At 48.3% G+C, this 15,860-nt stretch overlaps 1 protein-coding gene across 2 annotated transcripts in view; it reads right to left on the minus strand.

The window, feature by feature from the left end:
- SYNPR (synaptoporin) overlaps positions 1-15,860 on the minus strand; it is a 109,866-nt gene that overhangs the window by 32,786 nt on the left and 61,220 nt on the right. The window contains exon 1 of one of the 2 annotated variants that reach the window (XM_040592566.1): positions 12,893-13,070. The exons of the other annotated variant lie outside the window; for it this stretch is intronic. Within the exon in view, the coding sequence (XP_040448500.1) occupies positions 12,893-12,916 (24 nt within the window). The 5' untranslated portion in view covers positions 12,917-13,070. Of the gene's footprint in view, positions 1-12,892; positions 13,071-15,860 lie in introns of those variants that run through there. 2 annotated transcript variants of the gene reach the window in all.

The following is a 15,860-nucleotide window of genomic DNA, read 5'->3' on the forward strand; positions in this document are numbered from 1 at the left end:
TTTTATTGAATCTGGCCTCTCTGAAATTGAAAAGTTTATGGAGAAAGGGAAAGCGTTTCCCTATGTTCCTATTTACTCCTTGCCTATAAATCCACACCCAGCGCCAGTCCCATCTGCAGTATGCATGCATATTGCTTTTCCCTTTCGTGTGAGATAAATCTCCTCAGCACACGGTTTACCTCTGGTTACCACATGGCTGCTGCCTCTCAAGGCTCAGCCCCGATGGCCGGTGCTGCACCCGCCTTCTCGGAAGGAGCAGCAGCCGGGAGAAACATGGTGCCCTTGAGGCAACAAATCCTTGCTGCAGTGGCTGTGCCGGGCTGCTCCTGCCTGCTGGCACGGGAAAGGGTGAAGCCCATGGGCACTGCATCCCTCCTGCAGCAGCAGGCATTGCCTTGCAGCTGCGATGCAATGGCGAGGTCGCTGCCTTCACACCTGCCTGGGCCCTTGTGGGGAAATGGGGAACGCCTGTCCCCAGCCTGGATCCATGGTCCATGTTTGATATGGGATAAGACCCTGAGCAAGCATCCCGCTTGTTTGACGTGCGCTATGGAAGCAGTTACCATCGCACCCGAGGAGGCCATAGACCGAAGCGGGAGGAAGGGACATTATTTGGGCTCTCCAGCACAGACCAGAGCAATGCACATCTCCCATGTCCAGTCCAGCCTGGCTGGAAGATCACCCTTCTTCCACATGGTTTCCCACACATCTCTAACAAGACAGCACATCTCTGAAGCTCACAATGCCTTTCTGTATGGTGATTAACACCCCATCCACTGCTCCTGTTATGGTGATATTCCCTGTAGGACCTTGCAGCCTTGGCCTGTACTATCGGTATATTTTTGTAAGGAAGTCAGGTAAATCCCATAGCCTAACTTAACCAACAGAAATTACGTTTATTACGGTATTGCACAATAACAAACAGCCTTCTCTGTCAGATCAGATTAGCATGTTTTAAAGATCACTTGGCTCCTTCACACTTTGAGAAAAAATAGCAATATAATATCCAGCAGAGCACACACTTTTCACACCCACCCAGGGCAGGCAAGAGTTCACCAGCTGATTTATGGGATCATCTGGAAGGCCTCCTTCTTCTGGTGCCAAGCTCCAATGCAATGGCAATGGACCCTCTAATTCAGTATTCAGGAGCTGTTATTTATCCAGACTCCAGGCTGGTCCCCTTATTTCCCAGCCCAGACGTCCTCAGTGGCCAGGGGCTTGGGGCATGCGATGCCCTGGGGGAGCTGAAGTCCCAGCTGTGCATTAGACAGTTGGCAGTGCCTCGGCAGGCGACCCTGGACATCACTCATCCCGCCATGCAAGGGAAAAATGGGATGATTTCCCATCGCTTCTCCACGTTTGGCTCTCCGACAATTCCTCTCAATGCCTGCTGAGCGACAGGCTCGCTGTGCGCACCAGAAGAAGGCAGAATGGTTCCTGACAAGGCGAGTTAAAAGGTTTATGCAGAGCATGTTACAGCTAAAACATCCCGTTAGGAAGATAACACTGTCATTTAAAATTGATGAAACTTTTATATAATCCACTTGCTGTTTCCGGGAGCACGTCTTCCCTGTGCAGCAGCCTTTGACAGCTCACTGGCAGATGAGATGAAGCCACCCTGGGGATGCACCCCAAATCCATCCTGGTGCAAAGGGGAGATCCTTGCTCTGCCTGAGGGCTCCTCAGTGACTCCTCCAGGATGGCAAGGTCTTGAAAAGTAACTGTCTTGGTCTTACCTGGAGCTGTGCTGGCCCAAAACAGTCTGTGAGGGACACATAGCTCACTATGTGGGTTGGTCTTCAGCACTTTCACTTGGGCTTGAGGGAGGAAAATGGGAATGAACCTGTTGGATGCTTTCCCAGAGAGGCCCCCCCAGCCCCCTTCCCGTGCCCTAACACTGGAAAGCCAAGGGGAACTCCTGACGCTTTTAAAGAGCAACCTGAAATATTTGAAACGCCTACTCTTTTGTTAGTCCTTTAACATGTTCAAAGCGTTTTACAACAGGCGTATTTTCTTGGCATCATTTCTTGAGGTAAGACTTCCCTTTCTCCGGCTCACCATAATAAAGAGACAGCAAAAGCTTTGCCAAATGTTATATTGCTTTACATTTTCTGCTGCTCACCGTGGCCAAGGGCATGTGTGAGAGCGGGGAGGGAGCACGCTGCTGCCAGGGCCCTGGAGACATGCCCCCCGCAGCCGGCATCGCTCACCCGGCAGAGTGTCTCATTAAACTGAGATTATTTATTTATAAAGCAGAACCAGTAACTGAACATTATTATTAAGGCTGTAAAGGGAAGGTTCGAAGGCACTAACTGACTGTATGGGAAAACATTTACTGCAGAGCTGATGGCCCAAAATATGTCACCAGTGAAGGATTAGGAAGCACTCTCTCCTCCGGGTCTCTGCCTGTTTCTTTTTTTAAAATCTGGCATTTTTCCTGCACGGCTCTGAGCTGCAGACTTCCTGGAATCACTTCTCCTACATACAAGCCTTTGTGCACTGGAGATTATCAGATTATTGACTTCGGCATCCCTAATTATATCAACTTGACTGGTTGATGAATTGGAGGTGGATAGCATCGCAGCCGACGCAGTGCTGGGCGGGTAGGCGATGACTAGCAGGAGTCATTATCCTCCAGCAACTATACAGGGAGAAAACTGAAATATCTTCTGCTCCTGCTGGGAAATAAACCCTAAAGCAATTGTTCACTGCTTGCTGGGATTTAGTGTGTACCCCCTTACAAATAGATTGCAGCATCACAAAGAACGATCCTGTGCCTGCCCACACCTGTTCTGCATGGAGGGGAAAGCCCAGGGATGAGGGAACATCTCAGAGTCTGGGGCTTGAAGAACCATGTATGCCCCATCTGGGGAATGTTGTATGTCTGCCCAAACATTGACCCCAGCAGTGCCTGTTTTAGCACCCCACTGAAGGACCACTCAAGCAACTGTTTCATGTCCAGACGCACCTGCAGACCATGGGCACCTCAGGATGTGGTGGCAGCTGGGAAAGGGCTTTTGATGTCACCATGCTGGAACTGGGGACGTACAACCTGTCCAGATCCAACACAAAGCACCTCATAGCTTTCACTTAGCATCAGACCTAATGTTTCCAGTGTCTTTTCAAAGGGGAATGGAAATGCAGGTACAGTTGTGCTGGAGGAACATCTCTGCATCAACAATTTTGTATGGTTCTATACTGAGCTAAGTGAAGGATGCCCCTTATGCATGCTGTGTGGTGAGGATGGCTGTTGCTGGAACACACCACATCCTCCAGCCCACAGAGGCCAGCAGGACCTGCACAGCACGCACAGCACGGGCTGCCGTGTCCCCAGCCACTGCCACCCACCTGGAGAAGACATGCTGCAAGACCTCCCCACATGGCTGGGCTCTTTGCTGGGGCACTTGCAGCAGCAAACCTCTGTTGGGCATTTTAGGGCACCCTGCAGAAAGCAGCCCTCGATGCTGCCAGCTGGACAGAAGGACCTGACCCTGCAGCGGGCAGGAACCCTGCAGCATCCTCTGTTTAAAGAACAGCATTTCATGTAGTGCTTTGCATTTTTAAAATGAAAAAAAAATTCCACTTAATTTGATTCTTAATGGAAAGATTTATGGAATTAAATTGGGGTATTTTTACTGAGTAAAGACCATTCTATAATAATTTAGTTCTACAATACTTTAATCCCAAGGAGACAATTTTATCTTTTTTCCTTTGAAGAAAACCTTTATCTTTTTTATTCATCTTTCGTTGATTATTATAAAAAAAATCTGTCCTGGTTTCAGCTGGATAGAGTTAATTTTCTTCCTAGTAGCTGGTACAGTATTGTGTTTTTGAATCTAGTATAAGAATAATCTTGATAACGCACTGATGTTTTAGTTGTTGCTAAGCAGTACTTTAAACCAAGGACTTCTCAGTTTCCCATGCTCTGCATGGAAGGTGCACAAGAAGCCAGGAGGGAGCAGAGCCAGGACAGCTGACCTGAACTAGCCGAAGGGTTATTCCATACCACAGAACGTGATGTTCAGTATATAAACTGGAGGGGTTGGCCAGGAGGGGCCGATGGCTGCTCGGGCACTGGCTGGGCATCAGTCAGCGTGGGTGGTGAGCAACTGTGCTGTGCGTCGCTTGTCTTTCTTGGGTTTTGTTTATCTCTCTCTTTGTGTTGTCTCCCCTTTCAATACATGATGATGATGATGAAGATGATTGTTGTTGTTATCATATTTAATTTCAATTATTAAACTGTCCTTGTCTGAACCCATGGGTTTTACCTTTTTTCAGATTCTCACCCCCATCCCATCAGCGGGGGCGGGGGGGGGGGGGGAGGCAAGCGAGCAGCCGCACGGTACTTAGTTCCCAGCTGGGGTTAAACCACAACAAATTCTCATTTAGCTCCACCACGTAATGGTACAGCAGTCTTTTCTCATTATATTTTAATAGAGTAAACCCCAACTGTATACGAGAGGACTAGCTAGTCATTCGTCGAGGTAAAGAACACTGTTCCTCCAGATGGCCAGACAGAATCTGTGTAATGCCTTTCCTATTTATTAAGCTCAAAATATAACGCAAGATGGTGAGATGTGTTTCACCCAGTATTTAATGGGTCAGCCATAAAGTTGAAAGCTAATGCTAAGGTTGCCAGCATGCACGGAAGAGTTAACGGGCAGAAAATAGACATATTTAGAGAGCCTGTTCTTGGACTCAGAGAAATGAAAAGTTGTCAGGGCACAAAGCTACTTATACAGTGGGGCAGAGATGCTAAGCTCTTCCAGCCCCTCTAACCATTTGCCAAAGGTTTGAGAGAAACATTTACAAGGACCTGAGGGTCTGGTTTTTTATTTATTGTGTAAATTGCTTTCTGTACATGGACACTGACAGAGTGGCCACAAGTCTTCCATGAAACAAAATCCACCAATACTTGCTGCAGACAGATTTAGGAGGACCTGGGGTAATTACCAGGGGTACACTGCTCCCATTGGGATGTACCACAGAGCCACAGCATCACTGCACTGACAGCTAGCAGCCCTTTCCCACCCCAGCTGTAAGGCAGTCTGGAAGTTACAGCTCTCCCTCTGCGGTCTCCACAGCTCCACATCCTGTTCAGAATTCTTCCTCCACTCTTCTTTTAAGGATGTGGGAGCACAAGTTGGACAGTTTTGTTTAGATTTGTACCTATGATGCCCAAATAACTCAAGGTGTGTCATCTCTCACTTCAGAGCAGAGACATGCACTCCTGTTTGGCCCTGAAAGCTTTTCCAGTCGTAGACTGCTAGCAGAACAGACAACTGTGGTGGTCTCGACAAGGATCCACACTGTGACAGTGCCCAGAGCATCGCCAGTGCCAGCCCAAGAGAGCAGCCACCTCCAGGCTGTGTCCCCTTCCTCTCACCCATGCCAGCTGTCCCCCCACATGCCTGCACCATCTCATGAGCTGCTTTGGCATCGATTACGTGTGACTGCCACATGCAAAAAACAAGGAAAGCCATGCTCAGGTAAAGGACAGGTTTTCTAACAGCTCATGTTAATCCTTATTTTATTAACAGGTAAGGTTCGGCAAGCCAGCAGATGCTCAGGTTCATGCATAAATGTAATTCTTTTCCTGCTCCCTCTTGAAAACACAGATTTTGTACAGCCTTTACAGGTTGATTATATGGGATTTACTGTGTAACAAGTGTAAACATTTAATTATAAAATAAAAAAGGTTGGACGGCTGCTCTTTTCCTTGCTTGCTTGGTAGGTTTAAATCATCTGGGTTTAAAATGGCCCACAAGATAATTTAAATGCATACAGAGTATGATCAAAGTTATTACTAAGGATTTACTCCTTCTAATAAACACAGGGGTTTACCTTACGGCTGAGTGACATCCACATGTGGGAAGCCCTCGGTGAACAGAAAGTGCCCCTGAACTTAATGTCACTGAATCCCTGATGGTGGATATGGTCTCAGGGGCTCAAGGACAACCAAGATTACACAACACCTCCCCTGCCACAGTGCTGGATGGCAGGGGACAGCAAACCCAGCTGGCAAAAGCAGCGTTGTACACAATGTGCGTCTGCCCTGGGCTGGGGCTGGGACAAGACACCTCTCCCAGCCCAGGAGCCCAGCCCCAGCTCTCCCAGCATCACCCCCAGGCACCCCACCAACACCGCCTGATGGCTGCCGTAACTGCTTCCATACCCAGTTTGCGTTTTTGCTCTTCTTATTAGCTTCAGCTCCTCTTTCCCAGCACCACCTGGTAGACCTGGGCTCTGGTGGAGCATTTTCCTGCTCTGGTGACAGATGCACACAGCAGAAATGAGAGGTGGGGAGCACTCCTCTGACCAGAAAATGCTCCGTCAGCTCGGTCCCCCGGCGCGGCACAGCATGGGGGCTGCAACAAAGCTGTCCGGGGTCAGCACCGACTGAAAATGATTATTACAGGAAAGGCTGCTGTCCTTCAATCATGCTGTATTATTTATAAGCTAATGATTGCCCATTGACTAGCAGGGATTATACGTTCTCGAAGATGTTTCTGGATGAATGAAAGGGCATTAACCTCATTATTATCACGTCTGTGCTCATCAGAGGCCATTAGCAGCTTCCTCGGCTCCCCGTGCTGCTGTGTAGCTATGCGGTGTCATCCGCTGCCTCTCCACCCGCCCACCCCACACGCATGCATGCCTGCATTCGGGTCTGTCTCCTTTCTCAAGCAGATTTAAGGAAATGGGTGAAAATTATTTAGCTTGGCAAGGAATCTGCAAAGCCCTTGGGATTAATAATCTAGTGCAACAGCTTTTTCCCATGAGGATTTGAAAGTGCTTTCAAATTGCTAAGCAATGGGGCCTCCAATCCCTTATTACATACCCAGCTGCACTCTTTCAGATGAGGTCTGACCATTTTTTCTTTTTTTTCCATCCCATAATACCTGTATGAGCAGGACCACTGGGAACCAAGGATCTGCTTTTGGAAAAGCACAGCTGGTTTTCCAGGCAGTGTGTCTGCAAAGCCCTCCAGAGACCATCCAGCCCTGGCCACGGAGGCTCATTAGGGGTATCCTTCAACCATCTGACCATCACAGGTGTCCCCTTCTTGCTCCAGACCCAGCCTCACCATGGCACCTTTTACGATGGAGGACGGCTTGAGCCATCCATCCCAGAGCTCTGCCTGGCATCCCGTGGAGATGGGACCCAAACACGGGACCTGTTGGCTCATCTCAAACCAGTTTTGGGTGGAAAATTCCACTGAAGCTGGCTCTGACCTCAGCACTCGCCTCTGTGCAAAAGGCTGGAAGAAGAACTTGCTCCTGGCTAACTATCAGCCCACATGGTAAAAATAATTTCTTTTCTAATAATTAAAATGATGGGCTATAAATGAACGTTTGCTTTGCTGAGCTCTGGGAATTCACAAGGAACGTTTTGAGCATTTTTAAAATTAAAACCTCTCTTCCCTCTTTTTTTTCGCCACTCCTCTTATACTCTGTCCCCGGAGATGTCATTGCTCTCCATCCCACATTTAATCATAAAAAGCAACACCTAAACACAAATGTTTTTAGGAAATGATAAAAACAGTGTCCTTAAATTGAAATAAAATATTCCTTATCTCATTAGCTCTTGACACACTTCATCTGGACAGCTTAAGTTGTCCTGTTTCCTCTCCATCCTCCCCCTTACTGTGCTCCTCTACACTTCTTGCCTATCTCTTTTTCTTTTCACACCCTTTCATTCGTGTTCCCTGAAATCTGCAGCCATACCTGCTTCTAAACACAAAAAAAGATAACAAAAAAAAAAACTTGGCAAAAACTTTGCCTGAATGTTCTCCGTTTCCTCCGTGGTTCAAAATACTTAATTCTGAAATAACCAGGCATCCTTTCCTTTCTCTCAGCTGCTAGCAGCTGCTGCACGTCTTCTGTGTCGCTTCCCAATGTACTTCAAATCCTCCCAGACCTCAGAAAAAAGCAGGCATTTGGACAAAACCAATAATGCATCAATATGTTTTTGGCTGTTGCAATCTTTATATCTGCACTGCTGGAGATGATTATCTAGCTTTTTTTATCTGTAGATTCAGGCCTGTGGAATAAAACCAGGGCCAATAAAATAAGGAAGAAAAGAAAACACAAGCAGAATAAAAAAAAAGCAATTGAACATGCTGTAAATTCAGAGTCAGGTAAAAGCTAATTCTGGCCATGCTCACTAAAAAGATGAGGACGCAGCGAGGGAGATAGACTTATTAATTATTTGTGTTATGGTAGCACTTAGAAGCCCCAATCCTTTATCTGGGACTAGCTGTGCTATACATGGCAAACACTCAAATATATCTTTGGGTAATTGCACACAGTTTTAAGGAAAATGTGCAAATGCTCTGTTCTTTCACCTTCAGCAGTTTCTGGTTTGTTAATGGTGTTAAAGGAGTCCAAGTTCACCATCAGTCTTGTTCTGAGCAGCTCCCAGGACTGTCCCATGGGTCAAAGAACAAATAATTCAGCAGGAGGGCACCCTCCACCCATAGCCGGATTGAATAAACCACAGCAAACCCCCCAAAGTGGACATGAGATACATCCATCGCCATTGCCATCCCCATCCCCTGGCGAGGGGGACAGAGCGCTCACTGCTGCCAACACGGATGTTTCATCCTCATTGACTCTGTGCAAGTTTGATTGCTTTTCTAATTAAGATACATTTTATGGTAATCTACCAAGCCCCTTAGACTAAATCACTCACTTAATCTGTTGTTAGTGCCCATATGTTTACAGCTTTCCAGCCTGCTGCAGCATATTTGCTTTGCCACAGCACCGGGGACGTTTAAGTGACAGATGAGCCACTGTGCAGCCGTTGGGGTGGCACAGAGCCCTTCCACCCGGACAGCCCGCGGCACGGATGGATGGGTGGACGGACAGATGGACAGCCCCGGCACCCGGCCATTGGGAGAGGAGAGGAGAGGCACGGCATTGCAGACACAGCACCCCATGCTGATCACCTGCCTCTCCCCCCAGCTGTACAGAAGGGTGCAGCATATCTTTCTCATTTTCCTTTCCTTCCTTTTCTTTTCCCCTCCAAAATAAGAGGTTGTATACAACAGGGGAGGAAGGCTGAGCCGTTTCACAGCACCCTCATGTCCCTGGCCCCAGAGCTCACTTATGAGGAGTTTCACCGCAGGCTCAAGGGCTCCGAGCAGCCTTTGAGTGAAGGGCAACAACTACATTTGCAGACTAAGGACAGGCAGAGTTGGACCCTCCATCTGTGCTGGACACTGAATTAAATAAAAACTGAGCAAGCGCTCCGCAGTTCTGCTCCTGCTGACCCTGTGAGCCCGGGCAGCAGCATATGGCCCCAGCCCCAGCCCAGACACACTGATGGGCCCTTCCAACCTCTTCAGGGCTGATGCTATGCCACCGCATGGCTGGTGAGGAGCTGCACCTCTCCTTCAGGCTTGCCTGGGCTCTCCGGCAACCCTGCGTCCTGTACGGACACGTGTGTGCTGTGCGGGCAGGCAGCAGCTTCATCACTTCATCCTACATCAGGCTGCCCATGGCGGGTCCAGGTGAAGCAGGAGCGATGCACCGAACCGGGATGTGGCTCTTATCTCCCCAGTCTACAGCTCTCATGCCTTCCCACACACCTGCATCCCGTGGTGGTACCCACATAGGCAGAGCTCAGGTAGGGACCCGTGGACCCCAGTTCTGCTCAGACTAGCTGGGCCGAGCCCCCAGCCCACCACACACAAACACGTTGTACTTACACGGGTGTACCACGCTACTATTGAAACAACTTGTGCTCAGCTTGCCTAGAGAAAGAGAGCCCAAAGGCAAAATCAGGAAAACCACCCAAACTCTAGGTCAAGTTGCCATCTGCCACCCTAGGTACAAGGAAATATTGCCTGGAAAAAAAAAGGTCATATAATTGTGCAGGATCTCCTAATCAAGAGTGACATGAAGAATAAAACACCACCTGCCATCACCAGCAGTGACAGGTAGCTACTGTCCAGCATCAACACTAACACCTTTCCCCCTGTAGAGAGCCTATCGATCTGAACAGGATCAACAGAGGTGAGGAAAGTACTCATTAAGTCTTCCAAGGACTTGGGTAAAAAAAAGTATTTGGCATTCAGGAGGAGCCAGATATTTAAGAAATCAATTTTTTATGAGTTTAGGGAATTTTTCTAGGAACTGTTTGAGCTGCTAGAGGAGCAGCGAAGGAGACAGGACTCAAAGGAAAAGAAGCTCCCCAGGATCCATACACCCCTAAAATAATGCTTCAAACTCCTTTCAAAGCCTGATGCACCTGCTAGAAAAGGTCAGTGACTCCTCCATCCCGCTGGCACAACTCTCCCATTTTCAGCCCCAGAGTTTGTGAAGCACCATGCTGTGAACCTGTCCCTGCAGCTGCACCAAGCCCTGGCGGCACATCAACCTGAGGTCATCTTGCAGAGAGAATGCCATGCTGCTGGGGAGGTGATGGAGGCTGCTCCCAGGTCCCAGAGGCAAGCGGTGGTCTGGGGTACCGGACTGGGGAGAAGCTGCCCCTAGATCTGCTACCACCAGGTATCCAGAGCTGAAGGAGCACCATGCACTGCAATGCTAGGATGGGCAAAAGGCAACAGATGGAAAACCATGAGCACTGAAGACTTCTCTGTATGTAACATGAGGAGCAGGGCAAGCTCTCCCATCCTCCTGAGTTTGTCTCAGTCGCATCCTGTACAGACATCATGTAGGGCTGAAGGGATCCTTTCTGCTCAGCCACAAGCTCCTCTGCCAAGGGAAAGTCTTGCAGTGATGGGCTTAACCTTGTGCCTCACACTCCCCTGGCCGCTGGCGACCTGCCTTCTGGGACAGGGGTGAGCCGTCCCCCTGCCTGCAGTCAAACCAACCAGCCCTGGTGACATTTCCTGCTCCAAAGCTGTTAAGATGAGCTCAACTGGCTTCCTTAATGAACTGCAGCCCAGCTTTCAGGGCGGTCTGGCACCTCTGCTCTGGTGAATTACATGGCACAACCCCCCCCGGCCTTCAGTTCTGCAGGGTAGGAAGCAGGAATCATGCTCCTCCGTTCATGCTACACAGCTCCTTCCCCTCCAGGGTCATCCAAGTGTGCTCTTTGATCACCATCCTTCTGCTCACCTGGAGGACATTGCACTGAGCCAGACAGCAAGGCTTGGCAAAGTTAGAAATGCTTAATGCTGTCCTCAGGGAAGCAGGGTTATGCTTAGAAAGTGTGTGAGATGTGCACTGCTCAGACACGCATGCCCTCCACACCTGAGAAGTTAAATGACTGTGAAAAAGACAATTATTGTTACGTACCTTGTTCTCTGACACTGTGGTACGTAACACATTTTACGCACCATGTTTTCCAACACCGTGCCAAGCACATACATTCAAGTTATGCAGCTGGAATAAATACATATATATATATGGTCTTTATGAAACAGCAATCATGCAAAAGCCAAAAATCCACTGAACCGAGTGCCTGCTAACTACGTTTTCAGGAGCCGAGTGCACGGGCTCGCCTGTGCAATGCCCCACGCCCGGCTGGCTGCCGTGGGATGCTGCACACCAGCACCAGCTCCTGCCCAGCCCCGGCTTGGGCAACCAGGGCACAGCCCCCAGCACAGCTGGTGAACCCACTGCAGAGGGACACACCACAAAACATTCCCATCAGCTGCTCCTCTGGCAGGTGAGAAGGCAAGTGCAACTATTCAGTTTTGAAAAAACAAGAACAATTAAATTGGTTCAAAAGCAGCTTAAAATGACTAAGCAGTTATTGCCAATCTGAAATTTCTCTCCGGAGGAGTTTAGCTTGGACTTCCAGACACAACATCTTTACCTTCTCCTGTGGGTTTAATAAACTTATTTACAGCCTTCTAACGTCTTATTAAAGTACACTTTGTATATCTATTAGCATGCCCTGGTATCATGAGAGTAGGCAGATTATTCTGGGTCTAATACGTTGATTTTCTGAGCAGGTAGATACTTAAGCATGTTCTCACAGCAGCTCCAGCTTGTGCTGCAGCTGGAGTTTTTAACGACTTCTGAAACGCCAAAGTGATTGACTCCCATGGACACGATTCAAGTATGAAAAAATCGAAGTGCCAATAAATTAATCAATATAATGCTGCAAATTCAAATATTTATTATGCAGTCTGTAAGTATGACAGCTATACATCTTGTTTTCCTCAGCTGTGCTCCTACAATCACTGTCTTGCACTCCCTGGAAAGCACACCAGGAGCTATGATGGGGAGAGATAAATAACTGCACCTCGCTGTTATTTACAGGTAACGAAGAGGGCTCCAAGTTAGCCAAGAGCTGAGGAATGAGGCTGCTAAGCTCTACAAAGCAGAGGCAGGGAGGAGAAAGTCAGAGCAACAGCCTATTGACCTGTATTTATGATGTTACACTCTGAAAGCAAGCTATTTTCTTAATTAATTTAAAGATTTTCTTTATTTCATGAATACATTTTGATGAGGAGCATGTTGCTGCCAACCTGCTACACTTCAGATTGATCTTTCTGAGGTAATATGCAGGCAGATATTCATACTTCAGCTTGATCATTATTAAGTATCTCTTACTGATTTTTTAAAAAAATATCAAATATTGCTGCATTATTTTTGAGGCCTCTTTGATTTAAAATGCCAGAAGGAGCACAATAAATCAGAATTCCCTTTCCCTTTAATCCTCGCTCTCCGCGTTTCTGCTGTAAAATGAAGTGCAAAACAAGTTTTCAAAGCAGGCACTCTCCTCTGCAAAGCAAAATACAAACTGAAAATATTTCAATCTATCTAAAACCCATGGAACAGTTGGGCTCAGCATGAGAGTACAAAGAAACCAAACCTAAAAACAATTCTGTGAGCTTCACAATTCCTGTAAAACCCCACTTCTCCCCCAGACAGTACAGTTACACAAATAAACAGAGATGCACATAACTTACCGGAGCAAATATCACCATACACATTTACAAAAGAATTTATAATCCAACTTGCGTCTCCTGAAATAAAGCAAGGTTTGTCTCATACTAAAAATAAAGGCTCCCAAAAGCTTCTCACAGGAGAGAGAGAGAGAGGGAGGGAGGGAGGGAAGGAGGGAGGGAGGGAGAAGGAGCAAGCAAGCACCAGCTCCTTGCCTCGCTTTTTATGAAGCAAATAAGGAGAGCAAGAAAATCAATGCCGAGAGAAAGTGAGATGATATACCAATCAGGCAGCAGCCTCAGCCTTATTTGCAGAGAGATGGCAAAATGCTCATATTATTAGGCAATGACTACACACAGCCTAAGTAGAGAAAGTGAATACTTTCCCCTCGGTGAGAGGCTGGCTGCTTTGTGTGCAGGTACCACCACAGCGGGCTGGGAGATGCAGCCCCTTCCTCCCCACTGCTAACGCAGCATCGCTTTGAGTCCTTGTGCGTGCTCTACAGGAGAGAAACAGTTCACAATTCTGGGCTAAAGTTGCACTAAGCTTAAAGATCCTCCAAAGCTCTGATGCTTACAAACTGTCATTGGAGCAGTGCTTCTTCGTTGCTGGGTTTGGGGGGTTTTTTGGACTCTACTTTGAGATGCCTTTCACTGCATCTTAGAAAGCTACTGCAAGGAGCCCACCCAAACAGGGGAAAAGACCCCTCAGGTCTCCCACACTTTAATGGGCACTGAGCTCCTCCTGTGCTCACACAAGACTAGACCTCCAAAGTGTCCTCCAGGAACCGGAGCTTTCACCCCCTTTTGTGTATCAAAGAAAACCTATGGGAAACCACAGGTTCCCTTGCGCCAAAAGGGAAAATTTCTGTGCTATTAATCCACCCACACAAACCCTTTGCTGTTCCCTGTGTGTGTGGGGAGGAGGAGGAGGAGAAGGCAGCAGGAGGTAAGCTCATTGCCTCTGACATACAGGCACCTGCTTGGGAACGGGACACATCCCCAGCAAGTGCCTGCCACCTCTGTGCAAAGATGCCACATTTGCTCCCCCCAGCAGCCACACAAAGACACAAACCCCACGCCGTCCCACTGCAAACCTCCTCGCAAGGGGGGTTTCAGGCTTGTCCCACCTCTCCACTCTGTGTTCAGGACTTCAGCACATTAAGAACACAAAATGGATCCACCAGCCCCACTCTGCCAGGCGCTGCTTGCTGTTACCCAGGCTGTGAATCACGCTCTATGCTATTTGTTTATCAGCCTTGGGTTTATCGCTGTTTTGCCCTCTTTTCTACACGCTGCATCAAATATTTCCAAATACATGTGACAACGGATGAGACACAAGGTGAACTTTCTGTTTTATTTGGAGACAGGAGTTACACGCTGGTATACAGAAACACCTGCTGGGTGACAACAACTCTCTACGCAGCAAAATTGGAGCACAATTGCTTTTCCCCAGCGGCTTTGGATTTAGGCTGTGCAAGAAGAGCTGGAATTCACAGGGAAAATCCTGAAGACAAAACCAAGGAGACTGAATTTGTCTGATAATTCAATTTATCTGTTTGGGGCTGGCACTTCTAGTACAATCCAGACACACAGGATGCTCCAGCAGCCCTTCATGAGTGCTGATCCTCCAGGCCCCTTCCCCACGAGCAGAAGCTGCACTGCCATGCTGACAGATGTCACTGCTGATGATGTGACCCCGTGTTTCCAACAGATACAGCCTGATGCTGGCTGATACTGTAATGAGGAGACATCGTGGTGCTGAGAGAGTTCTCTGGGCTGAAGCACGGCTCTGCTGCTTGGCGCATTTTAAAGTATGTGAAAGCATTTGTCGGCTACTGTGCATGCTGCCCAAGTCCCAGCCACACAGATTAAACTCAGCACCTCTGGTCTGCAAAGCTGGGCAGCATCTGCCTCCCACTGCACCGTGAGCAGCATTTCTTTTTGTTGCCTTACCCACGCAGGAACCGCACTCTGCAGCCACGCTCCCACCATGCAGCCTGCATGTGGGACACACAATGTCTCAGCATTTGCCTCGTTAGTGTTAGTTAGTGTTGGCCAACACACCTTCCTCCCCGAGGACAGGGCTTACACATCTCACTCCTTCCTTGCCAGCTCTAGAAAAGACAGAGCAGCCCAGACAAGGTACGGAGGAGATTTTGAAGGAGTAACACAGACCCGAAGACAAACATGAATCAAAAGCCAGCAATGGGCAAAGGTGCCTGAGGACGACACAAAACTTGCCACCCACTGCATCAGCACAGGGGTTACTGCTGGCTCTCCCATAGCCCTGGGAGAGCTCTTCTCCAGCCTGTGGGTGCCTGGGTTTCTCCCACACATTGGCTGAGGATGGCAGGAGGATGTTCAGCCTGCCTGAGCTCCCCAGCTGACACATCTCATTGCTCCTGGCCTTCTTCATTGCATTCAGCTCTCCAGCTGGCACTGAAACTTGCTGTATCTCATGGTGACCAGCCTCTTGCTGCAAGGTGTGACAGCAAGTGAAATGCAAACACCTCTCATTTTCATTTTCCAGTGAGATAATTTTATTTTCCCTTCCCACAGCTAACAACTGCTGTTACTGAAACTCACTAAACTCTCCTGAAAACTTTGAAAAACATGCATTAAAATAGTTTTGCAGAGGTGCCCCTGGGAGCTGCTGTGTCTCAGCCTTCTAAAATGTGTGCCCACTTGGGCACCTGTGCAGGACGTGGGGGTGAGGATGCAGTTTTAGCCAGAGCACGATGGGTTGCAGCAGGCGATGACCTGTCCTGTTGCACAGCTCCTTCAAACAACACCGCAACACGGACTACGTGACATAAGGAGATCAAAGCCTGCTTTTCTTCCTGAACCAGCGACAAAACATGAATGCTGTGGATCAAGCCTAACGTTGCTGAAAGCAGATGTGTCGGTGTTTGCTCACAAGGCAGACCACTTACCGGGCTGCAGCAGACCCTGCAGCACCGCAGGCTGGTGCTCTCTTCAGCTTTATTAG

The sequence above is a fragment of the Falco naumanni genome, chromosome 4 (assembly GCF_017639655.2).
Source record: "Falco naumanni isolate bFalNau1 chromosome 4, bFalNau1.pat, whole genome shotgun sequence".
Classification (NCBI taxonomy): Eukaryota; Metazoa; Chordata; class Aves; order Falconiformes; family Falconidae; genus Falco; species Falco naumanni.